This window comes from Pituophis catenifer, unplaced genomic scaffold (assembly GCF_029215685.1).
Source record: "Pituophis catenifer annectens isolate HBS135680 unplaced genomic scaffold, rPitCat1.0.hap2 SCAF_3, whole genome shotgun sequence".
Taxonomy (NCBI): Eukaryota; Metazoa; Chordata; class Lepidosauria; order Squamata; family Colubridae; genus Pituophis; species Pituophis catenifer.
The window spans coordinates 197576088-197603744 of NW_027256883.1; the positions used below are offsets into that span (position 1 = coordinate 197576088).

Sequence of the window (27657 nt, forward strand, 5' to 3'; positions counted from 1 at the left end):
CCCAGCTGAGTTGCCTGATTGTCAGAGGCTTTTAAAAGCATTTTTAAAATGCTTTTAAAAGTAAAAAAAAAAAAAAAAAGTTGGCCATCCCCACCCAGTCACATTACCTCCCCATCAAGCCACGCCCACAGAACCGGTAGTAACAAATTTTAGATTTCACCCCTGATCCAAACATACCTTTTTCCAAAAGAATTTACTTAGAGGTGTGGGAGTAGAAGAAGATCTTTCCTTGGTTATCTCCTTGGGAGCTTCATTGGTGACAACCACAATTGCTGGGGCTGGTTGTTGTACTGGAGCTTCTGGAGGTATGACAATTGGCTTCACTGCTGGAATTTCCTGAGCTGGAGGCACGTTTGTTTCTGGTTTTGTAACAGGGACAACGGGGACAGGCTGTTCGGTTGGCTAGAAACAAAATAAATCAAAAAATTGTTCCGGTGAAGATGACGTTCAAAGACCATCAATGGAAAAACACATTTGGCTACAGTAGAAGACAAAAGAACCTCAGAAAAACATGGCACACTGGCATCTTTTATTCCAGCACCCTCACACGTTCATCTTTATCCATTAGAGGATTACATGAGACAGGTGATGAAAATAATGTAGTCATCAATATGGGCGATCAAAAACTATAGAAATACTGTACGCAAATGGAAAACTCAGAGTTGTCTGTGTTGTTACTCACCTTGGTATTTGCTGTCTGTGGAACATCTTTTTTTGCCTAAAACAATGTAAAACGCACAAACACAAAGAGAAATCATGTGGGCATTTTCATTCTCTTAGAAGTGGCTGTAATGATATTTAAGGAGGGGGGGAATCCAGGCACTGCACAGGGTTTGACATGGTGAAGCCATTATAAAAAAGAGTTTGCTGGGTATATTTTCAGCATTTCTCTGACCTTCTGAAATGTTGAGCTGTGTGTCCTAAAATGTCACAGGGGATGAACTGGAGTATAAAACTGAAAACACAATGTAGCTAAACTAAAACCATCTTGGAATGAAGGGTGGAGAAAGTTCCTAAGGAATTTTTCTTCGGTAATCTTATGTACCCACAAGATTGGAAAGACGAGTCAGAAAAGTGGAAGGACTTCATATAATGAATCCTTTCCCAGTCTAGATGGCCTGCAGATAGGTATGTCCTTCAATCCCCAGAACTGTCTATGGAGATTCTCAGTTATCCAAGTCATGGTTGTCCCAAAGGTGCTTTTTTTCAAGACGCAACTGGAATTTCTTGGTTTTCTTTGAAGACATTTTGCTTCTCATCCAAGAAGCTTCTTCAGATCTGACTGAATTCATCTCCAGAATTCCAGTTTAGCCAGGCTATTGCTGAGAATTTTGGTAGCTGATATCCAGATGGGTTTAATTGGGATAGGCTAACACAATTAAACTTTGCAATTTGGTATCACAAAGAGGAATGATAAATGTCAAATGGGAAGGCTTCAAAAGGGAGGAATTTGTGAACAATATAGCAATCAGTGTCTTGCCATCCTGATGGTTAAATGTCTCCAATCGCAGAGACAATATGGCTCTCATTACCAGCAGGAGACATTGAATGGGATATTATGCTCGGCCAGTCGAGTCTTTGTTCTGATGTTCTTCTGAATCTGCATGATCTGAACTTACAATGATTTCACCATATCAGCAATCAAAAGGAAACACTTATATCAATATTAGTATCCGATATTAGGCAATGCCACTGCTTTCAGGTTCAAATTAGTTTTATGATGTAATCCTGGGGGGAAAAAATCTTAGGAGGAGGTGAAAGTATCTGAAGCAAATCTGTATGCATTAGTTTTGGGTTATGCAGTATCTTTGATGAAGAGAATGCATCAATTCAGGTACTCTACGCCATTGAGTAGAAATGGCTTCGTGGTAACTATATGGACACTGTCTTGTGAAGCTAATAGGAGTTTCTTGTTTTTGCAACTCCTCTTGGCAACCATCCAAAACTTGGGGTGGGACCCCAAGAACATGTCTTTACATGTGCATGTTGTCTTGGGTTTTGTAATGGTGTCCCATCCAAGGACCAATTAGCTCCAACTGTGCTTGCTTTTGAGTCCAGACAAACTCAGCAGTGCTGAGCATGGAAAACTCATTTCATTTCCCAGGGAAAAAAAATCTATGCCAAGGCAATCCTTCATGTTTTCATCTTATAAAGCGGCCTTCCTGATATTCCTCGATTCCAGAAAATATAACTTCAGCAACAGAGGGTCAATGCCTGGAATACACTATCTGACTCTGTAGTTTCTTCCCCAAACCCCCAAAACTTTACTCTTAGACTGTCTACTGCCAACCTCACCCTATTCCTAAGAGGTCTGTAAGGGGCGTGCATAACTGCACCAGCGTGTCTACCGTCCTTGTCCTAATATTCCCTTTTATTTGTATCCATCTCATGTATTCATAATTATGTCTATACTTATATCTGTTATCTAACACATGCTTGACAAAACAAATAAATAAATAATTATTGGTGCCATGATAATGCTGGAATTCAAGGAGTTGTTCTTACAACATATTAAATGTTGCCAGTTTAGGGCAAGTTATGTTAAAATTTCCTAAAATCAGCTCTTCTTCTATGATCAGTGTAGCTTCTTTTGTATGGAGCTTGAATTAACTGGGCCTATCGGATTTTTCATATGGAAGGAATTCAGTCAGTTTCCTTTTCTTCAATCCAGGACTAACAAGAATGAAAAACAAAGGTACTTGAGTCTTCCTTCCTTCCTTCCTTCCTGCCTGCCTGCCTGCCTGCCTGCCTGCCTGCCTGCCTCTTCTGTGATGACGGGTGAAAAGGGGGTAGTTCTTGCATGATTGACAGTAGGCTGGGGGCAGGGCACTGAATTTCATACTTTGTTTTCAACATTTCAAAGAGAAGGAAAGGCAGTCACACAGCTCAGCTTCAAATTGCTTTGTGGAGTGAAAGTAATGGCAGTATGGAATTGCTCTAAGTTCTGGTTAGGGTGACACAGGTTTTGTTAGTGAGAAAGACTCAATAACAAGCCACAGAAAATAGCAATGAATGAATGCAGTCAGTGGGATCAGTTCCTTCTGCTGAACCCTGAATTCACAGATATTAATGGAGAGATAAACATTCAGAATTATCGTGATACTTCCCTGCTGCCAAATTATATCTTTGCCAAAGCCAGCAACAATTCTAAACAATGTCCAACTCAAGCTTTGCTTTTCAGCCACTTTAGCTGCTGCATGCTTGCATTCAGGGTAAGAAGATTTAAAAGCTATCTGTTGTTATTCAGGGTTCCAGATTGTGTTACTCTCCCATACCAACCTTATGTCTAAACAGTTTGCTAAATGTACTATGTCCTAATCGGGGGCTGTCTGGCTTCTTTTTCTTGGTGCTTTTGACAAGGGAGTCAGTCGCCGTCTTCTCAGCAAGCTGCCCACCATGGCCTGTTTGAGATCCCTTTGTGTGACATCAATCAAAGTTGAAGTTTCATTGCATGTTCTGTTTTCCTTTTGCCCATAACAGGCATCAGCAATCGTTTATGCACAGTGTCTTTATGAAACTCAATACTCATATCCACAAATCTCACTTCACTCAAGAGAATTCTACATTTTGTTAGGTACTCTATAACAGTGCATTTTTTTTCAATTACGGGAAACCCTCGACTTACAACCACAATTGAGCCCAACCTTTCTATTGTTAGGTGAGAACTTTGTTAAGTGAATTTTGCCTCATTGTAGGACCTTTCTTGCCCCAGTCGCTAAGTGAATCACCACAGTTGATAAGTAGTAACACAGTTGTTAAGTGAAGCTGGCTTCCCCATTGATTTTGTGTGTCAAACGGTTGCAAAACATGACTTTGGGACACAGCAATGGTCATGAGTCAGTTGCGAAAATCTGAATTTTGATCACATGATCAATGATCATGGGGATACTACAAAGGTCGTAAGTGCGAAAAACAGTCATAAGTCACTTTTTTCAATGCCATTGTAAGAGTCACTAAATGAACTGTTGTAAGTCGAGGTCTACCTGTATTTGCAACAATATATTATTTGAGCATACATTTATCTAGCAAGGAATTCACACATATCTACCACTGAACTCCAGGGCACACCTTAGATCCGTGATGGGGAACCTATGGCACACGTGCCACAGGTGGCACGCAGGGCCATATCTGTGGGCACGCGAGTGTTGCCCTAGCTCAGCTCCAGCGCGCATGTGCGCACTGGCCAGCTGATTTTCGGGCCTTCTGGGCCCACCGGAAGTCAGGAAACGGGCTGTTCCCGGCCTCCAGAGGGCCTCCAGGGGGGTGGGGAAGGCCGTTTTCACCCTCCCCAGGCTCCAAGAAAGCCTCTGGAGACTGGGGAGGGCGAAAAATGGGCCTACTGGGCCCACTGTGCCATCGTGTGCCAAAAGTGGGGGGAGCGCAAGGGATCACGCGCACATGCGGGTGGGGCACATTGAATTATGGGTGGTGGCACGCACGTGCGCAACCTCACCATGTTCCCCCCACTTTTGGCACACGACAGTATAAAGGTTAGCCTTAGATAATTGGTGGCTAGTTTCTGAGTATATATATAATAAACTAATGGGGCACCATGCTCTCATTATACCTTTTATGGATACCTGGCATTCTCTAATGAGACTATATTGCAACAAAAATCAGCCAAAACCCAGGCAAGGACAATTTTATTTAACTATGGAGGTCTTATAAACCATTCATGGTGTTGGTCCTAACAGTGAAATAAAGACCAGGTTATTTGAAAAATTGCCTAAATGCATACAATGCTGCTAATATAGAGCATAAGATCATCTTTGAGAATTTCTTAATGGCTTCAAATATTTGACTTGAGCCTGGCCTCTCGTAGACCTTATAATAAGGTTTGAAGATTTTCTTCATTAGGGCTTTTCAATGAGACTGTATTCACCCCAAATTTATAATACTGCTGAATATATGTTATAAACTTTTTGCCTTTACTCTTATAAGTACATAGCTTTGTCAGAATATTATGAAAAAGATCAGCTGTGAATTTCCCACAGAATAGAAACCAAGAAGTCAGATTTGTTGAGATCTGGGTGGCATATCAGTTCAATATATTGTTAAATGAAACCATCTTTTCCCCAGAAACTCACAACCTACACACAATCCTGTTCTTCCATTTTATTTTTATGACAACATTGAGTTATAGGAAAGGGAGTGGTGCGGTGGCCTAGAGGTGGAGCGCTCGCCTCTCAGTCAGGAGGCTGTGAGTTCGATTCTAGGTAGAGGCAGATATTTCTCTCTCTGGGCACAATGAGAATCTATCTGCTGTGAACTCTGCATTGGCGACAGGAAGGGCATCTGGCCAGTAAACACTCAGCTCCATTCATTTGCCCCGACTCCACCCTGATGCAAGGGATTATGGGGTCATTAAAAGACAAAAAAAAAAAAAAAGAGAGAGAGAGAGAGAGAGAGATACTGCAAAGGCTGAGATAATAGATGTAGAAAGGAGGCCTCCAATTTGGGGGCAAGTTTGACTTTCAAACTGATTGTCCCATCCTGCTGTATCCTTAGCCTCAAAGTTCTGATGGTTGATGCCAGATATATCTGTAGAACCACCATCTTCATGCACAATCTGGTATTGAACTAGCAACTTGTGACCTGTTGGGTCATTGTTTCAGAGATATTTCCTTATTTAAGTAGAAAAAACAGAATGACCATTGGCCAAAAAGCAGTGGGAGTGATTTCTGACTTCCTGCGATCTTCCCCATTGACTTTCCTTATAGGAAGCTGGCAGGGAATGTCAGAAATGACAATCACATGACATAGTTGACCACAGCAATGTGGTGGTATGATAACACTGAAGTGACCACAACTTTGCCAAGTTTCAATCCCATAAGGCTCATGGGTTTTGGATTAGGTCACATACTGTTAATAAGTCCCTTGGAGCTACTTTGATTAAAAATTGTTGCCCTGTGAGTTTTGACAAATTGGAGGTTACAGACAATCAAAAAGGCACAAGAGTTTTAGTAGATGAGGCCGTAGCCTTACCAAAAACCTCTCGGGTAGAGGTAGGTATATACCCCTAGGTATAGAAATAAACCACACTTCGTTCTTACAACAATGGAAACCAAAACAAAACAGATGAGTGAAGCTAGTCATCATGAGCATCATGCTTAATGAGAATTGAACTCAGATCCTTGTCTGACATAATTTACAATAGCTTTCCTCAAATGAACAGCCTCCACTTGTCCAGCTTGGCCTCCAAGAATAATAAGGCAATTCTGAAGGTAAAATAAATGAGGATCATACTGTATATGCAGTTCTGAACATCATAAGAGTAGATCCAATAAGTGAAATGAAATAAGTAAAAATAATGCAAATTAAATCACACAGAAAACTTTAAAATCACCCAACTTCATATCAGACGCAGTGCTTCCCCATTTAGGATGAGATGTGTGTATGAATCAGTCCTGGAATACTGAAGTAGGTAACACTTCTCGCCCCCAAGAAAACCCTCAAATGTTTAATTTGCAAAGACACTCACCTTATCCTCCGTGTCACACTTGGAATCAGCTTTGCTTGGTGAAACCTTTCAAGAGAAAAATCATTCTTGAAATGGGCAGTTTTAAAAACCATTCCAAATTTTGTGATGGTCTTTGATTGAAGAGCAAAAGGGAATTAGGAGGACATTGTTTTAAAATACTGAGATACAGATTAAAATGAAGAAGTTTCCAACAATATGTGAAGCAAACGTAAAGTTACATTTTCCCCTCAAATAATCAAATTGAACAGACACTAAATCAGGAAAGAAATATAATATAATGAAATATATTATAATATAATATTATATAAATATAATTTTATTTATATTTTATATATTTATATATATTATATTATATAAAGACGCTATAGGGCATTGTACACCAGAACAACTAGACACAAGGACAGTTTTTTCACTTTGTTTAACAACTAATTCCCACAACACTGTCAAATAATTTACTAAGACTCTATTACTATTATTCTTCTCTTCCTTACCAGTATCTATCTCTTCCCACTTATTACTATAACCATGTTGCTCGTATCTTTCAATTTACATTGTTTTTATTTGTTTCCTAGTACAATATGATAGCTTATTAGTAACCTTGACTATCACTAAGTGCTGTATCTTTTTATTCTTGAATGTATTTTATTCTCCTTATGTACACTAAGAGCATATACACCAAAGACAAATTCCTTGTGTGTCCAATCACACTTGGCCAATAAAGAATTCTATTCTATATAAATTGGAAGGTTCCCCCCTCCCCACAAAAAGTCATCAACACTAGATGGCAGAACAACTGCTGTTTGTGAGGAATAGATTCATTCATGTTTTTTGGTTTCACAAGTCATTTGTAAGGCCCAAGGTCCAAGAAGACATATGGAGTTATTTCTGAGTAGTTTCTTTATTGTTATTCACCTCTACCACCTAAAGTATGTACAAAATGGATATACTCTGTGAACTGCTAGGGAGTGGCCGCCTTAACTCTCTTCCTGCCTACCAAACTCTCCAAGCTGTGCTGCCTCTTTGACCTCTGGGAAGTAACCCCTCCCTCTTGGGATTCCAGACTACATTCCACCACATCAATGCAGTTATACACATTTTGTTAACTATTGTCCTGCTTTTGGTGAAAGAGAGAAAACAAAGAACCCACATTAATACTTAGCAGCCATGCTTAGCAGGATATGTAATCCCAGCTATTATCATCTGGCTAACCACTTTTGGAAAAAAATATTACCAGTCTTGATCAAATTTTGATTCCTTCCAGCAGTTATTTTATTTTCTTGTATTCTGTCCTCAAACTACTTTGAGGGAACAGCAAAAGAGAACACCCCTCCCAAAAAGCAGCTTGTCTGAATTCATGTGATTTTTAACATTAATCTTAATGTTATTTTATCTAATCTTAATTAAACTCAGTCTTTATGCTGTTTAGAAGTTCTGTACAGATTGAACTTAATGCACATTATTTTTGAACAAAAGTCTTAGTACTGATTTTTTTTATTCTCATGTAGATACTGCAATTTCTCATTGTGCTTAATTAAAAATCCTGCTCTTGAGAAATAAATAAATTTATTTATTTAACATATATTTATTAAATGGCCCAATTAACACAGTCTAGGTCTGGGTGGCTTACAACATAAACATTCCACAATGTAAAAACCCTTAAACCCCCATCAGAATATGTCTGATAATTTTGACTTGATCCTCCAAATTAATGAATAAAAACCACAATCTTTCAAACTCACTTAATTTACGTTCTTCTATAATAGCCTTCCTGAGTTTTACACTGTAAATCCAAAGATTTCTGGTTGAGATGACCTTTCCTGAAAGCTAGGGAATCCCAGTCCCATATAACTGTTGGGTACCAGTCTGGGGAAAATTGTTCTACAAGTTCATTACTTCTTCTAAAACAGAAATCTTGCTTTTCACATTGTCTAGCAAGTACAGCCGGCCACACTCCCTTCTCATCTGCCATACATGATTTCACATTCAATCTTTGTGACAGTCACTTTTCTGCTGCTGTCATTGCCTCTTTTAAATTTTCAAGGAAGGAAGGAAGGAAGGAAGGAAGGAAGGAAGGAAGGAAGGAAGGAAGGAAAAGGTTGATAGCAAATTTGTGTAACAATTCATCTCAGTTAGGTAGGGAAAATCAAAATGACAGCATCTTACCAGTGTTTTGAAGAAGCTCATGATGTTATTATCTGTCTTAGTTGCTGTATTAGTGTCCTCTGTTTTTCTCTCTTCTTGGGCAAGATCCTCAGAGGCCAAGCAATTGGAAACTGCTATATCCTGTTGCAGAGTGGTTTGGTTGCGTTCATCTACTAAATCCTGCATCAAAAGAAAGCATGTTTCTTTCAGATCCCAACTTATTGAATGCCAAACAGATTTGTAAAAGTAATCTGTTTGTCACTCGTATCATGTTGCTCTACAAAAGAGAGTCATAATTCCATCCATATTTCTTCAGCCTACATATCCAGAACAATTGGCCGTTTATGTAGTCAATGTCGAAAATATGCACATTTGCCGTTGGTTGGAGGGACATTGTTCTGAATCACAGAGAACAACAAATGTAAGAAACAGGGTTGCATATGACCAAACACGGATTCTCATTCCAAGCAACTGAATATTAAATACTAAACGTCACATGATTGCAGTTCTGAACACTGAATTATGAGGATTATATAGTACCACACAGAGGGTTTTGGAAAGCTCAGTTTATAAAATTTGATTTGCTTAGCATTTGCTTAAGCCTAGCTAGAACTGTAACACTGATGCAGCATGGAAATGCTCTCTTGGTGATTGTGTACATTTAAATAATAATAATTTCTACAACTGTAAGGAATTTTGAAAAAAATAATATTGTTCAAACCTTTGAGTGTGAACTAAATAGTAAAAAACCATAAAAGTGCCTTATACAGTGAAGATCAATGATAGTCTCTGGGATAACTAAGAGACTAAGGAGCAAAAATAAATTCAAAACAATTCTGATCGGTCAAAAATGGACTGAAAATAATACCAGAATAGAGAAAATAAAATAAATAGAATATAGAAGAGAGGTTTTTCTTTTCATGCCTTCAAGTCAGTATTGACTTTTGGCAACTGCCTGGACTAATTCTTGTAGTTTTCTTGACAAGATTTCAGAATTGGTTTTCCCTTACCTCTTTCCTAAGGCTGAGAGAGAGTGGCTGGCTCAGCTGCATTTGTGTCTATGGTGGGATCAGAACCAGGGGTGAAATCCAGCAGGTTCTAACAGGTTCTGGAGAACCGGTAGTGGAAATTTTGAGTAGTTCGGAGAAACGGCAAATACCACCTTTGGCTGGCCCCAGAGTGGGGTGGAGATTTTGCAATATCCTTCCCCCAGGAGTGGGGAGGGAATGGAGATTTTGCAGTATCCTTCCTCTGGAGTGGGGTGGGAATGGAGATTTTGCAGTATCCTTCCCCTGCCATACCCACCAAGCCATGCCCTCCAGGCCACACCACACCCACAGAACTGGTAGTAAAAAAAGTTGAATTTCACCACTGATCAGAACTCATGGTCTCCCCAATTTCTAGTCTGGTGCCTTTAACCACTACACCAGTCTGGCTCAGCGGAGAGGATACTGGGTTTGAAATAGGACATGTGAAAAGATCTTGGAACTGCAGCTCTACCCAGGCTGTATATGAGCCAGTTATATGACATGGCTGAAAACAAGGCAAGTGTCAGGCATGAAAGACCAGATCTACATGTAAAGTGCAATTAAGCAGATTTCTTGCTACAAGCCACTGCACAGGAATCTTCTCAACACCTGGTTAGATAAGGGTCAACAGCACTCAAGGTCATGTTTGTGGCTACATAAGGATTCTAGGCAGTGGTGGGATTCAAATAATTGATCAACCGGTTCTCTGCCCTAATTATTTCTTCCAACAACCAGTTTGCCAAACTGCTCAGAAAGTTAACAACCGGTTCTCCCGAAGTGGTGCGAACTGGCTGAATCCCACCACTGATTCTACGCCATTCCTTCTTTTAACTCCACCCCCGGGCTCTGCCATCCCTTCTCCTACAGCAAGTGCCATTTTAGGCAATATCAATGAAAGCATAGCTTCACATACCAAAATTGCTCAACTGTATTCAAGACCCCAACTTGAGTACAGGTTCACAGAAAGATAATTAGAGTATGAAGTTTCTAATTAGTCAGTGTATTTTTCTGTATTGTATACTAATCTTCCTCTCTCAGGAAATTGAATGTAGCACAGTAACTATATGTTAAAAAGAGTATGAGTGGTCCGTGTATGCGTGTTTGAATACTTGTGTGTGTATGTCTACCCCATCTTTCTCATTTATTCCACCTTGCTTTTCAACAATGCCAGAGATACTGATGTTTGAAGCAAATAAACATGTTTTCTTCTACTTTGTACAGAACAAAGTAAAATACATTCAGAAACAGACACTCACAAAAATTCAGTTTTGACAGCTGCTCTCTGCCCACCTACTCTCTTCTCTTTTGTTGCATACAAGCTCAACAATTCCTAATTAATTTCATACTTGCCAACATTTTACAAATGATGAAAGCAGCATCATTGTCTAGTTATAACACTCTCTGTCATACACATGCATACACATAGACGGAGAAAGAGAGAAAAACACAGGATTACACAGGTTGTTTTTCTGCTGTGCTAATTTACTGTAGAAAAGTTTCTAAAAGTTTAAAAAACTGGATAGATTCAAACCACATTCTTTAGATGGACAGGCCCTAGGCTGTTTAGGTTTCAACAAATGCATATGCCACTTTCTTTGGGTAAAAATAATCAAGAAAACTAGTAAAGAAGAAGAATTACAACATGCAGAGATAATATCTTAAAAATACAGTGAAAGTATGTTTTTTCTCTTCCATTTAATCATGTCCAATTCTCAGAGATTGCCCTGACATATCCCTGCAGTGGTGACGCAGTGACTCAAGTGGCTAAGATGCTGAGCTTGTCGATCAGAAGGTTGGCAGTTCAGCGGTTTGAATCCCTAGTGCCGCGTAACGGGGTGAGCTCCCATTACTTGTCCCAGCTTCTGCCAACCTAGCAGTTCGTAAAAGCACGTAAAAAATGCAAGAAGAAAAATAGGGACCGCTTTTGGTGGGAAAGTAACAGTGTTCCATGCACATTTGGTGTTTAGTCATGCTAGCCACATGACCACGGAGACATCTTCGGACAGTGCTGGCTCTTCGGCTTTAAAATGGAGATGAGCTCTGCCCCTAGAGCTGGAAACAACTAGCACAGATGTGCAGCGGAATCTTTACCTTTACCTTTACCTTTATCCCTGCAGTACAAATAGTCTTCAACTTACAATTATTTGTTTAGTGACCATTCAAAGTTACAATGGCACTGAAAAAGTTGACTTAGAATAGAATAGAATAGAATAACAGAGTTGGAAGGGACCTTGGAGGTCTTCTAGTCCAACCCTCTGCCCAGGCAGGAAACCCCATACCACTTCAGACAAATGGTTATCCAACATCTTCTTAAAAATTTCCAGTGTTGGAGCATTTGCAACGTCTGCAGGCAAGTTGTTCCACAGAATAATTGTTATAACTGTCAGGAAATTTCTCCTTAGTTCTAAGTTGCTTCTCTCCTTGATTAGTTTCCACCCATTGCTTCTTGTCCTGCCCTCAGGTGCTTTGAAGTAGTTTGACTCTCTCTTCTTTGTGGCAACCCCTGAGATATTGGAACACTGCTATCATGTGTCCACTAGCCCTTCTTTTTATTAAACTAGACATACCCACTTCCTGCAACCGTTCTTCCTATGTTTTAGCCTCCAGTCCCCTAATCATCTTTGTTGCTCTTCTCTGCACTCTTTCTAGAGTCTCAACATCTTTTTTATATCGTGGTGACCAAAACTGAATGCAATATTCCAAGTGTGGCCTTAGCAAGGCATTATAAAGTGGTATTAACACTTCACGTGATCTTGATTCTATCCCCCTGTTTACGCAAAACAGTGTTGGCTTTTTTGGCAGCTGCTGCACACCGCTGGCTCATATCTAAATGGTTGTCCACTAGGACTCCAAGATCCCTCTCACAGTTACTACTATTGAGCAAGGTACCACATATACTGTACCTGTGCATTTTGTTTTTCTTGCCTAAATGTAGAACCTTACTTTTTTCACTGTTGAATTTCATTTTGTTAGATAGGGCCCAATGTTCAAGTCTGTCAAGATCCTTCTGTATCTTGAGCCTATCTTCTGGAGTGTTGGCTATTCCTGCCAGCTTGGTGTCACCTGCAAATTTGATGAGTTCCCCATCTATTCCCTCGTCCAAATCATTGATGAAGATGTTGAAGAGTACTGGGCCTAAAACAGAGCCTTGGGGTACTCCACTGCATACTTCCATTTTCCACACTTATGACCATTTTCCAGACTTATGATGGCTGCAGTATCTCACAGTCACATGATCAACATTCAGACACTTGGCATCTGGCATTATTTATGACAGTTACAGTATCCCAGGGTCATGTGATCACCTTTTATGACCTTCTGACAAGCAAAGTTAATGGGCAGGCCAAATGCACTGAACAACTGTGTTACTAACTTAACAACTGTGGTGATTCACTTAACAACTGTGGCAAGAAATACCATAAAATGGGGCAAAAGAGCCTGGATAGCTCTGCAGACAAAGGCACTGTAATTTAACACCAGCTGTCTGCAATTAAAGTAAGTTCGAATCTTGCCAGGCTCAAGGTTGACTCAGCCTTCCATCCTTTCTAAGGTAGGTAAATTGAGGACCCAGTTTGTGGGGGCAATAAGCTGACTTTGTATAAAATATACAAAAGTATGAAGGCTATTGCTTAAAGCACTGTAAGCCGTCCTGAGTCTCCGGAGAAGGGCGGCATATAAATCAAATAAAAAAATAAAAAATAAAAAAAAATTCACTTAACAAAATTCTTCTTAACAACAGAAATTTGGGGCACAGTTGTGGTCATAAGTCAAGGACTATCTGTATTCTTGGGAAGGTTTTTCAGAAATGGTTTGCCATTGCATCCCAGGACTTAGAAAGAGTGACTGGCTCAGGGTCACCCAGTTGACCTGTTTCTAGCCTGATGCCTTAACCACTACCCCAAAGTGGCTCTCACCATAACAGTACAACTAATTGCTAAAATAATGTTCATTAAGTGAAGGAAAAAACTGAAGTTAAAAAGACACAACTGTGAGAATAGAATAGAAAAACAACAACAAGAAGGCAATCCCTCAATCAATCCAAGTTCATATTTCTAACAATCAAAAGCCCTTCTTAAAAAAGCTACAGTACTATAAAAGAATCGTAAAATTTCCCCTGGTAAACTTCCAACCTAATTTCACAGGAAGGTAGAATGAGGCCAAGTCCTTGCTTGACGGGCCTCAGGTAGACAGAAGGTGAAAGGAGTAGACCGAAATGTCCTCAGGTCAAGCTAGGGAATGGAGTGGTCCAGAGTTCACCAAAACGTTTTATTTAAAAAAAAAATTGGGAGTGGATAAAAATGAAAAAGTTATTTTCCCCCCATGCCTTTTAACAAATGTTTACTTCTCTTCATGCCTTTTAATTAAAACTGAGGCAAGAAATACGCAACATTTGAACATCGAATGGATGATCTTATTTATAATCTATGGGCATAGTGCAAATGCCAACATTTTGTCACTTTGGTGATAGACAACAGACATCGTCATTGTCAACAACCTATTGTTCAAAATGATACATGAATTATGTATTATTCCTTATTTGACTGTGAACATATGAACAAAATATTGACAATCATACTGTATATATATATAAATTCTAGAGCCATGGTGGCACAGTGGTTAGAGTGCAGTACTGCAGGCTACTTCTGCAACTCTGAGATTCGAACTGCAATTTGGCAGTTCGAATCTCACCAGGCTCAAGGTGGACTCAGCCTTCCATCCTTCTAAGGTCAGTAAAATGAGGACCCAGATTGTTGGGGGAAATATGCTGACACTGTAAACTGCTTAGAGAGCACAGTAAAGCACTATGAAGTGGTAAATAAGTCTAAGTCAGTGGTGGGTTTCTATCCAGTTCAGGCAAACCGGTAGTGGTGATGGCGGGAGGCTCCACCCACTCGCCCGGATGTCATAACAGACGCTCTGTGTATGCGCAGGCATGTGCGCTCACATTTGTGAACCAGTAGCAAAGGTACGTGAATCCCACTACTGGTCTAAGTGCTATTGCTATTGCTATTATGTTTATAGAGGAGGGGTCCACAAAAGCAAACATATCAAGGGCCTACATCACATACTGTGGCAGGAATGTCCCCAGCAAGGCTTGATAAGCCCCGCCCCCTTTTCTTTTGCATGCTTGCATCGTGACTTCACTTGAGAGTGATGCTTGCACAGTGACATCACTGTACCTTCTGAAAGCAGATTTTGCTTGCTGTAAAAAAAAAAAAAACACAGGCCAATCAGTGCAGCTGGTTTTATTACTGCTGTCAATTTTCACTAACTGACTATGAGCAAGCCAGCTGCTACTGGCCTGTTTTTTGAGGGCAATGAAATTGTTAAAAAAGATCTGGGAATCAAGTAATGTTAAACAACTTCACTGGTTATAGTGCAATCTGCTTCATAAATTAGCAATAGCAATAACATTGAGACTTATATACTGCCCCATGATGCTTTATGGCACTCTCTGAATGGTTTACAACATCAGCATATTGATCCTAACAATCTATTTAGGGTCGCCATGATGTAAAAAAGAGGTTGAGACTCTAGAAAGAGTGCAGAGAAGAGCAACAAAAATGATGAGGGGACTGGAGGCTAAAACATATGAAGAACGGTTGCAGGAACTGGGTATGTCTAGTTTAATGAAAAGAAGGACTAGGGGAGACATGATAGCAGTGTTCCAATATCTCAGGGGTTGCCACAAAGAAGTGGGAGTCAAGCTAATCTCCAAAGCACCTGAGGGCAGGACAAAAAGCGATGGGTGGAAACTAATCAAGGAGAGAAGCAACTTAGAACTAAGGAGAAATTTCCTGAAAGAACAGTTAATCTTGCCTGCAGAAGTTGTGACAACCATTTGTCTGAAGTGGTGTAGGTTTTCCTGCCTAAGCAGGGGGTTGGACTAAAAGTCCTCCAAGGCCCCTTCCAACTCTGCTATTCTATTCTATTTTATCACCTCAGAGGGATGGAAGGTGGAGTCAACCTTGAGCCCCCATCAGGATCAAACTCCATGCTGTCGGCAGAGTTAGCCTGCAGTACTGCATTCTTACCACTGCACCACTAAGGCTCATAATGGCAAATATTACTTAGAATTCCTGGATTATATTTTGGAAATTTGGAAGCAATTAGGAAGCAATATCCTTAAAATAGAAAAAAATGTAATTGTACTCCCTCAGTGTGAAATGTGAGCCCATGGCTGTTCTTAAAAACATGGATGTTATCCCACGATCTTTCAAACCCTCCGTAATTCATGTTAATGCTTGTTGAAGTATGCACAGTATAGTATTGAAGTTTGTCTTTGTAAGTTTTTAGCAAGATTCTTTCTCATTTAGAGCCCATTAGGAGTCACTTTATAAATGCATTGTCATATGTGGTAGTTATAGAGTGCATATGTCTTGCAATTTTCCTTTTTCAATAGCACTTTTTTTAAAAAAAATAATGGTTTTTAAAAATCTTATTATCTATGGATTATTTGATGTTTGCATTTTTTACTCATACAATACAATTCTTTATGCAATACTTGGCTGGGTGGGAGAGACCTCATAAAACCAAAGCAATAGGAATTTACTTAGAAAGATATTCAGAACTACATTGTGTAGCTTATTCTACTCCATGGAGACCCTTTTCTCCATGTCTTTCCTTTCACATAAAGAATGGGTCACATACCATTACAACGGGAACATACAATTCAGTGGGATGGAAGTGGGCTGTGGACAGAGATTCTTGTGATATGTAAAATGTTACATGCATGGAATTATGGTGTAACAAAAGTCCTTTAATTTCATGAAAAAAATGGAAGATATAGTAGGATTTCTTTTTAGGTTAGTATGCAAGGAGTTAAATGCTTCTATAAGAGTTAGTCAGTAGGTGTTTTAGTCAGTCTATGTCTGTCTGTCTGTCTGTCTGTCTGTCTGTCTGTCTCTCTCCCTCTCTGTTTCTCTTATCAATTTACAATCATAAAGTTAGTATAAATCAAGGATACCCTCCAAGAAAAATCAAGCTGGTAGCCACAACTTTACAATTTAAACCCAGCCTTTTTCTTTTTTTGACGAACACTGATGCATGCACTGAAAGGGCAAGGTTTTGATCATGCACTCCCAGCTGCCATTCTGTTTTATCCTCTCCTATCGCCTGCATACACCCTGGTACAAATCCTAGTCTCCTAAAATATAGACAAAGGGATTTATGAAAATGATCCTTTCTACCAAGACTTTCTACATTCACATTCACATGGCTGTGGGCTAATAGTCCAAGCGATCCATTTACCTTGGCCTGAATAGTAACTGCTCTATCCAGGCCGTGAATCCTGCCCTTGTTTGAATTGTGCAGCTTCCTGAATGTAGTTTTGTGATGCTTGAAAAGAAAGCCGTGTTTCAACCAAACACAGAATGTCTGTCTATCTTCGGGAGTCTGCCCTAAAATGGGAACGTCTCCCTCCCTTCCTCTTTCCAGTGGTGCTGCTTGTTTGTTGGCATGTGGGGAAAAAAAAAAGCTTTGATGTGATTGATATAATTAATTAATTTTCTCCTCAGAAGCTATAAGCCTTGGCTTATTTAAAGAGTGATCGGTGCCCAGAGCAAAATCCAGACAATTACAATTCTATCTAATATTTTGACTTTCTGTACAAATATGTAGTCTATAAAATTGGGGCTTCTTGCCATTATCCCAGCCAAAGGAGCTCTTATTATATGATGTGTGGCTTTTCCATCAGGCTTCTTCATTTGAATATAAAGCCTAACAAAACACAGATGGGAAGAATATTAAGAGCTTCTCCTCCTCCTCCTCCTCCTCCTCCTCCTCCTCCTCCTCCTCCTCCTCCTCCTTCTTCTTCTTCCTCTCCCTCTCCCTCTCCCTCTCCCCCCCTCCTCCTCCTCCTGGAAGATCATTTTCAGGCTATCTGAAGATGTGTATGCTACAACCTGCTGCTTTGAAATAAGAGCAGCACAGAAGCTTGAGATCCCATTCTTCTTATTGTTGCTTCTGCAGCAATCTTTCCAGGCATGAAAGTTTGCAATATTTTCCAAGGTTTGCAGAAACAAGGATTCTCAATGCTTTTGAATGTTTAGCATAGTGTTTCTCAACCTTGGCAGACTTGAAGATGGGCAGACTTCAACTCCCAGAATTCCCCAGCCAGCTCTGCTCTGGGAGTTGAAGTCCGCCATCTTCCCGTTGTTTCTCAAGGTTGAGAAACACTGCATCTTAAGATGCCATCCTCTCCTAATGAAAACTTAACTTCAAAGTAGGCTTATTTGTCCTCTGTCTGTGAGAGTTCCTTAAGAATGCAAATGACATTTTTGTCACAGGTTAATTTAGCCAGATTGAGAGAAAGGAAAAGGATGAAGTTGCAAGAGTCAGAAGAAATGGTTATGAGAAGAGAAGAGGCAAGATGATATTGCTAGAATTTTGCTAAGCCATTTTGGAAACAATTCAATGATGTAGAAACTACAATTGAGCATTATGAGAATAAGGTTTGGAGAGTTACAGTCTCAGTGACAAAGGACAGGGGAATGAATCTCCTGCAATGTCCAGAATCAGCCCAGGATCTTCACCTCATCCTAGGAACTACCAAAATGGTCTAAGCTACTAAATCATAAACTAGGTTCCTACCTTGTACCAAGTCATGGTTTGCTGAACAAGCCACTATTGGCTGGGCTCACTTTTTTTTGTCTAACCGATGATGTAAAGCATAAACCATTAGCTTTAACATTTTTTCTTACCATGGTGTATGAATGCAGTCATGTAAGATGAGGAATATTTAATTCACCGGATAATCATTTCTTCTACAACATTGTTTATGCTGATATATATAAGGTGGGGCATAATTAGGATATTTCTTTTTAAAAAACTCTCTTTGTAACTCCCTAAATCTTACTGAAGCAGCTAGGATTCCATATTTTACTTTTTAAAAAATGACCGAACTAATCACTGTGCCTAATGACAGGGCTGGTCTTATTTATTTCTCTTCCTCAAGTGTTGTACCTCCTCACTAATCTGATTATCTTGTGTCCCCTCAGAACCTTTCACAAAGGTAGTCAGAAATGAAACATATATTCAGTGTGTGCTTCTAGGGAAGAAGGCCATATCTGTGAATAACTGGTCCCATTGTTGTATTACTGTCAGGAAGATTTAAAAAATAATAATTATAATTATAATTGAGAACTATTTCCTCAAAACAGAATTCCATTATTTGACAATGCAGAACAGATTTTGACCTGTAGGTAGATATCCTTTCAAGTATTTGAAAGATGCTATCATGACTCCCTTGGCCTTCTTTTCTGAGGCTGAATAATCCCAGTTCCTTCAATCTCCCCTCATAAGGCTTAATTGCTCATCTTCTGATTATTCTCATTGCTCTTCTTTGAACATTTTTTTTTAAAGTTTTTCTGAATCCCTAAACTGCAAGGCGCAGAACTAGGCTCAGTACTCAAAAAAAGAACTTAGAAGTATTACTTTCTGGTATTTCCAAATTACCCTTCACTTGATATAGTTTAAAACTGCCCTTGTTTTTACTGCATCTATATATTATACAAATGTTAATATTCAGTTTGTCATGAACTACAATCCCAAGTTCTTGTTCACATTTTTAAAAACCAAGCCAGGAACCCTTTTCCTCCCATATCCATCTTGGGCTTGGGCAGGTATTTTTCTGTTACCTGAATAAATAATTTTGCATTGGTCTCTACTTTTTCTTTTCTTTCCTTGCTATTTTAAAATCAATTCTCTAAATTCTATTTCTGATTTCTGCAGTATTAATTATCCCACCCAGTTCCAATTTCTATACTTGCCTTTCCCTGTGAGTCATGATCCGAGGTGCTTTTTAATCCTGCAGGTTCTTCTGAGGGGATGCCTACACCTGGACAGCTGTCGGTCACCTCCTGTTGATTTTGCTCCTGTTGCCTGCTCTTAGGTCTTCCTTTTTCCGATTTGAAGAGCCTGTCCAAAAAAGTTAACTCTTTGGACTTTGGTAAAGGGACATCCTCCTCTTTAGCTGGTGCGGAGAGTTCAATTTCACTATGAGATGCTTCACTTAGGTTTTTATCAGAAGCTTTCTCTGTGGCAGCTGCGACTGAAAGCTCCCGGTTTTCACTCGACGCTTTGTTTGCTTGAGCCGCCTCTGAGCTGACATCAAGTTGAGCTGATCCAAGGGATGAATTTGTCGCCTGCGCTTCAGTACGTCCTGGTACAGACCGTGAAAATGCAAAGGCAAAACGAGATTTGGCAGCTGGCGGAATAGGTTTGGCTTCTTTCCCAAGATTATTTCCACTGGCCTCGGAGTTGGAGCTTATCTCCATTGTTTTCTGGGAAGAAACAGCTGCATTGTCCAAGCCAACAGTCACTCTTGCATCCACTACAAGTGCAAACAAGAAAACAGCAATTCTCCATCACAACAGGAAAGATGCACTATTAATCGTAGCTGCCTGCATCTTTAATGGACTGGCTGTAAACTGAAAGGTCTAAACAAACACAGTGTCCATGTTTCATTCTCTTACCAAGTATGATGTTTAGCCTAGCAAAGAATTTGAATTACCCAAATCTACCATATGGTCACTGGTCCATTTATAAGGCCTGCCTTTTTAATGACATAGAGCTGTAGGATAAAATGAAAATTAAATTAGCAAATAATTGACAGCCTTCTCTATTTCAAAACTGCCTGGGTCCTGTAAAAGTAAGGCTGCTATTACTATATTTTTAGGATATACTATATTTTTTCAAAATGGTAAATGTGTGATTACAGTCCTTTGTTTGATCTTTAGAAGTTGTCATTACATGAGAAATAGGAACCTGGAAAACTCAACCAAAAGGCAGAACTTGGCTTGAATGCCAGATGCTATTTAATATTTGAGAACACTATCTGTCTGAGGACTGGCAGGGTTTCTTTTCTACAGAGTTCTCGATTTATGGCCATTCATTTTATGACCCTTCGAAGTTATGACAGTACAGAAAAAAGTAACCTATAACCGGTCCCCATGTTTATAACTATTGTAGCATTTCTATAGTCACATGATCAAAATTCAGGTGCATCACAACCAACATGTATTTAAGATAGTTGAAGCATAGTGGAAACATGGGATTGCCATTGGTGACCTTTCAAGGGGATTCTGACAAGCAAAGTCAATGTGGGAAGTTGGATTCACTTAACAACCATGGGAAAAAAGGTTGTAAAATTGGATCTGACTCACTTAATGGCCATATTGCATAGTGATCGTCATAAAGGGAAGGGAAGGAATCAAGTTTATTTCTAAAGCTAAATAAACTTGATACTCCCCTATTTTAGTGTTTACAGGGACACAATCATGCAATTTTATTAGCAACAATGCAGAAGTAGTTTGCAATTGGATTCTTCCAGGATTTTTAACTTCACAGTTTAGCCTACACTTGTGGAACTTCCTGGTGTTCTCCCACTCATGAACGAACCACATCTGATCATGTTTTGTTTCCAGGCTAAAGCAAACACAAAGTCAGTTACTTGCTAAGACGCAGAAGACCCTAGCAATGAAAAATAATAATTGAACAACCTGTTAATTTGTTCATCACTTTGAAGAACTGATCTTTTACCTACTGTTTTCTGTCCATTTTAAAGCCATCTTTTACCACTTCTTCTTTCTCCTCCATGAACTCTTTTTAAACAAGTCTAAGACACAAGAAAGTTTTGCATCCTTAAATGTTACCATTGTTTAAGAACATAACTAGTTTCATATTACATCAAATGGACATTTGAGTGATTGTTCATGTTTGGAAAAAAAAAACATGTGTTTTTTTCTCCAAAATGTTTAGTAATAATAATGTACAGATTAATAGTCATATTAATATTCTTTCATCAAGGAAGCATCTGGCAACCTGCGGGCTTTGGTCCTTCTTTCAGATACTAACAACTACAGTCTGCAACCAACAATCTGCAACCCGATACCCACATTAGAAGTTGAACTATTATTTTTTATTATGCCATACTGCATAATGGGTGTTATAGGCCTATACATTTCAATGACCTGGATTGGAGAAATTTGAAATTGGAAAGTCTCTTAGAGTCCACTTTAGTCCTTGGATTTAAAGAAGATTGGGGGTACCAAGGGGTAGGATTATAACAGAAATTCTGGTCTTATTTGAAGTGTTTTTATAGAAGAAAAAATAAAACATGGCATTTCATCTTGAAGTTCTACAGCTCCCAGGGCCTGAATTGTTGAAGTATTGGAATTCATAGATTTGAGATAGGGATATATTTGGAGGAGACTGAGGCTCAACTAAAAATATCTAGATGGCAAAAATTATAAAGGAGCACTCATAACTCATGCTCTAGCTGCATTAACAGAGGGATAGAATCAAGATCACCTGAAGGGTTAATACCACTTTATAATGCCTTGGTAAGGCCACACTTGGAATACTGCATCCAGTTTTGGTCGCCACATTGCAAAAAAGATACCCTGTTTTCCCCAAAATAAGACCTCCCCGGATAATAAGCCCAATCGGGCTTTTGAGTGCATGCGCTAAAAATAAGCCCTCCCTGAAAATAAGCCCCCCCAAAAAATAAGCCCTCCTCAAAAATATTTAACCGCATACGGAGCTGGTCCCCGCCATTTCCTCTAGTTAGGGTTAGGGAGACAGAGCTGGAAATCAGGTAAGACGGCAAGAGGAGCCCTGTCTTGCTCCACACACCCCAAAATAATAAGACCTCCCCAAAAATAAGGCCAAGTGTTTATTTCAGGATTCAAAAAAAATATAAGACAGGGTCTTATTTTCAGGGAAACACAGCATTCAGATTCTGGAAAGAATGTAGAGAAGAACAACAAAGATGATTAGGGGACTGGAGGTTAAAACATATAAAGAACAGTTGCTGAAATTGGGTATGTCTTAGTTTAATGAAAAGAAGGACTAGGGGAGACATGATAGCAGTGTTCCAATATCTCATGGGTTGCCACAAAGAAGAGGGAGTCAAGCCATTCTCCAAAGCACCTGAGGGCAGGACAAGAAGCAATGGATAAAAAACTAATAAAGGAGAGAAGCAACCTAGAACTAAGAAGAAATTTCCTAACAATGAGAACAATTAACCAGAGGAACAACTTGCCTCCAGAAGTTGTGAATTGCTTCAACAGTGGAAATTTTTAAGAAGCGATTGGACAACCATTTGTCTGAAAGAGTATAGGGTTTCCTGCCTAAGCAGGGGGTTGGACTAGAAGACCTCCAAGGTCCCTTCCAACTCTGTAATTCTATTCTACAACCTGTTAAGGAGTGCTATTGCGTTAGCAAAATAAACAATAATTATTCCAGACAACTCTAAATCAATCCATCTGTCGCTATTGCACTTGATATCAGTTTGTTGGCCTTAGTGGCACCCAAAATCTTATCCTTGTTTTGTAGAAAATATTACCTCATCCTAGATCAATGCTGCAGAAGATTTACCATGATAACTCATTAATCAGTACACTACAGCAAAGCAGACTCTGGCTTGCAAGTGATATCTGTTCACTCAGTTAAGCGAAGCAATAACAAAGATAAATGTGTGTGGTACCAGAAGCAAGAAACCTTTGATTTCAGAGCTTGCACAACTTGCAGGAAGAATTTAAAAAATGCTTTTAGGCGTGTTCCTCAACTACTGTACAGAAACATTAGCCAATCATGCATAATGAAATAAGGGAATGAAAAAAACCCCAAGTGTACTGAATGTACAGTAATAGGTGGAAACCCAGAATAAATGAATTATGTTTATTGGTGAGCATTCAGAACTTTCAGTGGATAAGAAAGGGCAGGAAAAACAATGAGCGTCATGAACATATTTACTTCATATTGGACTCTGGTTCTATTTCTGGTTCTTGAGCAAATCTGCCCCAATTCATTGATCTTGTCTACCCATTAGAATGCATTTTTCAATTGGCTCAAACAATGGGAAATTACTATATTACTTTCCCCCTTCTTTATTTCTTTGTTTTATTATTATTTTTACAAATAGTTCAAGGCAGAGAACACACACCTTCCTCTTCCTATTTTCCCCACAGCAACAAGCCTATGAGGTGGGTTGGGCTGAGAGAGTAACCAGCCCAATGTTTCCCAACCAGTTTACATAGCTAAAGCAGAATTTGAACTCATGGTCTCCCACTTTAAAGCCCGATGCCTTAACAACTAGACCAAACTGACTCTATTACTTTTGTCTATGTGCCTTCAAGTCATTATTGACTTCTGGCAACTGCCTGGATTAGTTCCTGTAGTTTTCTTGGCAAGATTTTAGCATTTCACAAGCGGTTTGCTATTGCCACCTTCTTCTTAGGGCTGAGAAGGAATGACTGGACCAAGGTCACCCAGCTGGCTTCATGCCTAAGGCTAAGCTAGAATTCACAGTACCCCAGTTTCTAGTCTGGTGCCTTAACATTATACCAACTGATTCTCTCATGCTAATTATCATCTTATTCTCTCTCTCTGTGTATGCTTGATATGAACTCCCAAAGTTGCAAAAGCAACTCTAGGCAGCTTATGTATGGTTAGAAGCATAAAAAACAAAGGAGCCCAAAACAAAGCAAATATCCAAAACAGAATAAACTTGATCAACCACAGTGAATTCTGTTCAAATCCTTCCCCTGACTCTTCCCAAGCTCTGGCCCAATATCTAGGGCTGTGATGGTGAACCTATGGCACGCAGTGCCCTCTCTGTGGGCACGCAAGATGTTGCCCCAGTTCAGCTCCGCTGCACATGCACCAGTGGTGGGTTGCCCCCAGTTCAGACCAGTTCGTATGAACTGGTAGTAAAACCAGTGGGAGGTTCCACCCACTGACCCGGATGTCATCAGGAAGCTTCTGCGCATGCGCAGCCCCATTGCGAACCGGTCGTAAAGGTAAGTAGAACCCACCCCTGGCATGCGTGTGTGCCTCCCGCCAGCCAGCTGGTCTCCGGGTCTCTGCCACACATACACAGAAGGTTGGGGCATGTGTTGGGCCATGCATGGGCATGCATAGGGGCGGGGCACAAGCATGGGGGCCGTGTGCGCATTGCATTTTGGGGGTTCAGGTGCACATCCATGCATTCGCGCCTGCTTACGCTTTGGGCACTTGGTCTGGAAAAGGTTAGCCATTACTGATCTAGGGGAAAAGCCAGGTTTTCAGGGCCTTATGGAAGACCAGAAGAATAAGGACCATCTGAATCTAGGGTGAATATTGTTCCATCGGACAGGTATTGTCACCTAGCTTCCAACAGGTGAAGGTGTTTCATAGAAGAAACTTGAAGCATGTGAGACAGACAATCCTGTAAATAATCCAACCATGAAAGGATTTATAGGTGACAGATTACATTTGGAAGCTTATGGGGAACTAGTGAAAAGTCTTCTGAATCCAGGAATCACATAGCTGGAAGACAAGATGAATTTGTGCAATGGTTATAGTTAATCTGGCAGGAGTCAAGAGTCCAAAAGGACCCCCTGGATTATACTCTCTGACTAGAACCAAAGATGAAAAAACCCAACAGCTGGAGAAACTTAAAACACACAGATTCTTAGTCTTGCTTGGGTTGAATCAAAGCCTGCTCTTCCCCATACAGATTCCTACAGCTTTCATACACTAAGATAGAACCTCGGTGGCATGACCTGGTCAGTCCAGGGTGCAAATGTACAACTGGATATCATCATCATCATCAGAGCAGCATATTGATAATGCTGGACCCTGTACTAAGAGATGACATCACCTAGCGGTGTTGTGTTTACCCACAACACTAGGGACCCTATCCACTTTTTTCAGAATCAACGGGTTCAAATTCTTCCTAGGTAACCACACTAAACATCCTCATGTCAATTCCATAAAACCTTGCAGAGCCAGAATCGAACTCAGAAGGAACAAGACTAATTTATCTGACAGAGATCTAGCGTAGTCTTCACAGTGCCTGTTTCCACTGCCTCCTTCCCCAAGAAAGACAAGGTTACCCTAAACCCGTGATGGAAAACCTATGGCACGCGTGCCCAAAGTGGCAAGCAGAGCCTGGCATGCATGGCGTTGCTCTTTCCTCTTCCGAGTTTCTGGTACGCATGTGACGATCAGCTGGCCTTTGTGCATGCGGCAGTGCCAGAAACTGGAAGTCTTCCATTTTCCAGCATGAGCATGCGTGCCAACCAGCTGATCGGCATGTGCGCATGTGCGGCAGTAACTGGAAGACTTGCTGTCCAGTGCACATGCATGTGACAGAAACCGGAAGTACCTTATCTGGCACGTGCATGCCCCCTGCCTGGGCAGTTCCTTTTCCTGGTTGCGGCCCTGACAAGTGCGCGAAGTGCTCCCTTTTCGGCACTTGGTGCCCAGCGCGCGCACTCCCTTTTTGGCATTCGGTGCTGAAAAGGTTTGCCATCACTGCCCTAAACAATGTGGTAATCCACTTATCTGTGGACAAAGAGCAAAACAAATTGATACAGTTTGCTGCTTCTTTTTATTGCCCCAAAGTAATTCTTAAGAAAAGTTTTTACCTATGCTCAATTGGATTCACTGTTTACCATCCTTCAATGATGCTTTTCCTGAGTTCATCAGAAAAACACGAGATCAGAGATCTACAAACAGGGATAGTCTGTGCAGTTCCCTCTAACACCAAACAGGCCCATCAGGTGTCTGATATTTATCTGAAAGGAAGACTACATTCTTTACAAAGAAATAAGCTTTATAACAGGGTGGATACCTTAGATTAGATAAGTCTATGGTAAAAAAAATAAATGAGTTTATTTTTCCATCTAGAATTTATTTTGGTAAATATGGTGGCAATCTCAGAAGGATGAAAGATACTAACTATTCCTCTTACTAGAGGAATACCAGGAGGGCTAACCCACTGGGCTGATGTTGAAGAACCCCTGATCCTTCCTATCAGTAGCACCACCAATTGCTTCAAGAGCTCTTTAAGTATCTTCAAACCAAAGTCACACATGCTATGAAATGAAGTTCTAATATTTGTGACCATTATATTCATTCCCCAGAAGCCTTTTGGTTTCTTGTGACTCCATAGAGCCGTGATGGTGAACCTATGGCATGCATGCCAGAGGTGGCATGCAGAACCCTCTCTGTGGGCCACACACACCATCACCAGCTGCTCATCTGGTTTTTGGTGCGCACATGTGCGCTAGCCAGCTGTTCTTCATTGGTGCTGGAGCACTGAAAAATGGCCAAAAAACCAGCCAAAAAACAGGTATCCATGCGCTGGCCAGCTGATCTTCAGGTTTCCGGTGCTCTAGTGCGTGCAAAGACCAGCTAGACAGCAGCAGCCAGCTGGTTTCTGTGTGCACGAAAGCACCGGAAACCCAAAGACCAGCTGGCTGGTATGCATGCTAGTTGGCCTTTGGGTTTCCGGCATGTGCATGCGCACTGGCCAGCTGGTTTTCAGGTTTCCGGTGCTTTAGTGCACACAGAGACCAGTTGGCTGCCGCGCATGCGTGTGCTGGAAACCCGAAGACCAGCTGGCATGTGCAGGTTTCCAGTGCTCTGGCGCACGGACATGCACACGTGTTCCGGTTTGGGCACTCGGTGCCGAAAGGGTTCGCCATCACTGCCATAGAGCCTACCAGATATGAGGAAAAGACCAAACGTACGTGACAGTTTCTGAAAGGTTTTTTAAATGAACTTCAATGAGTTATTGGATGAAGAGTCATTCTGAGCTACATCGGAAGTTGAAACTACAGTAGTAAGTGTTGCAAACTACACATGCACGCCCCAAAGACTTGGAAGAATCAAGGAAGATTTTAACGCTGTGTTGATTTGCAATTAACTGGATTGTTTAGCTACAAAATAGGACATTCAACGGTGCAGATTGCCAGGGGGCATCAGTGTAACTCCAGTAATAAAAAGCAAATGAAGATGGTAATTCTGCAGGTTGAAACTTTACTGGGTCACACCAAGGAGTTTGACAAGACTCATTCGGATTAGCCTCTGTTATTTTAAGCAGATTGTCAATTTTACCACACCCTTTGACTAAATATGCTTCTGCTGAATACACACCAACTAGGGTTTTGAAGCATATAGTTATTATTGCTAGTTTTTCTCACATCCTTCATTGTGCTGTAGCTTCCCTGTCCC

At 40.4% G+C, this 27657-nt stretch overlaps 1 protein-coding gene across 1 annotated transcript in view; it reads right to left on the reverse strand.

The window, feature by feature from the left end:
* BCAS1 (brain enriched myelin associated protein 1) overlaps nt 1–27657 on the reverse strand; it is a 58422-nt gene that overhangs the window by 13976 nt on the left and 16789 nt on the right. The window contains exons 3-8 of the mRNA XM_070940055.1: nt 19422–19984; nt 8645–8803; nt 6482–6526; nt 3280–3414; nt 683–718; nt 178–402 (exon numbers count right to left, since the gene is read on the reverse strand). Coding sequence (XP_070796156.1) covers nt 178–402; nt 683–718; nt 3280–3414; nt 6482–6526; nt 8645–8803; nt 19422–19984 — 1163 coding nt within the window. The remainder of the gene's footprint in view (nt 1–177; nt 403–682; nt 719–3279; nt 3415–6481; nt 6527–8644; nt 8804–19421; nt 19985–27657) is intronic.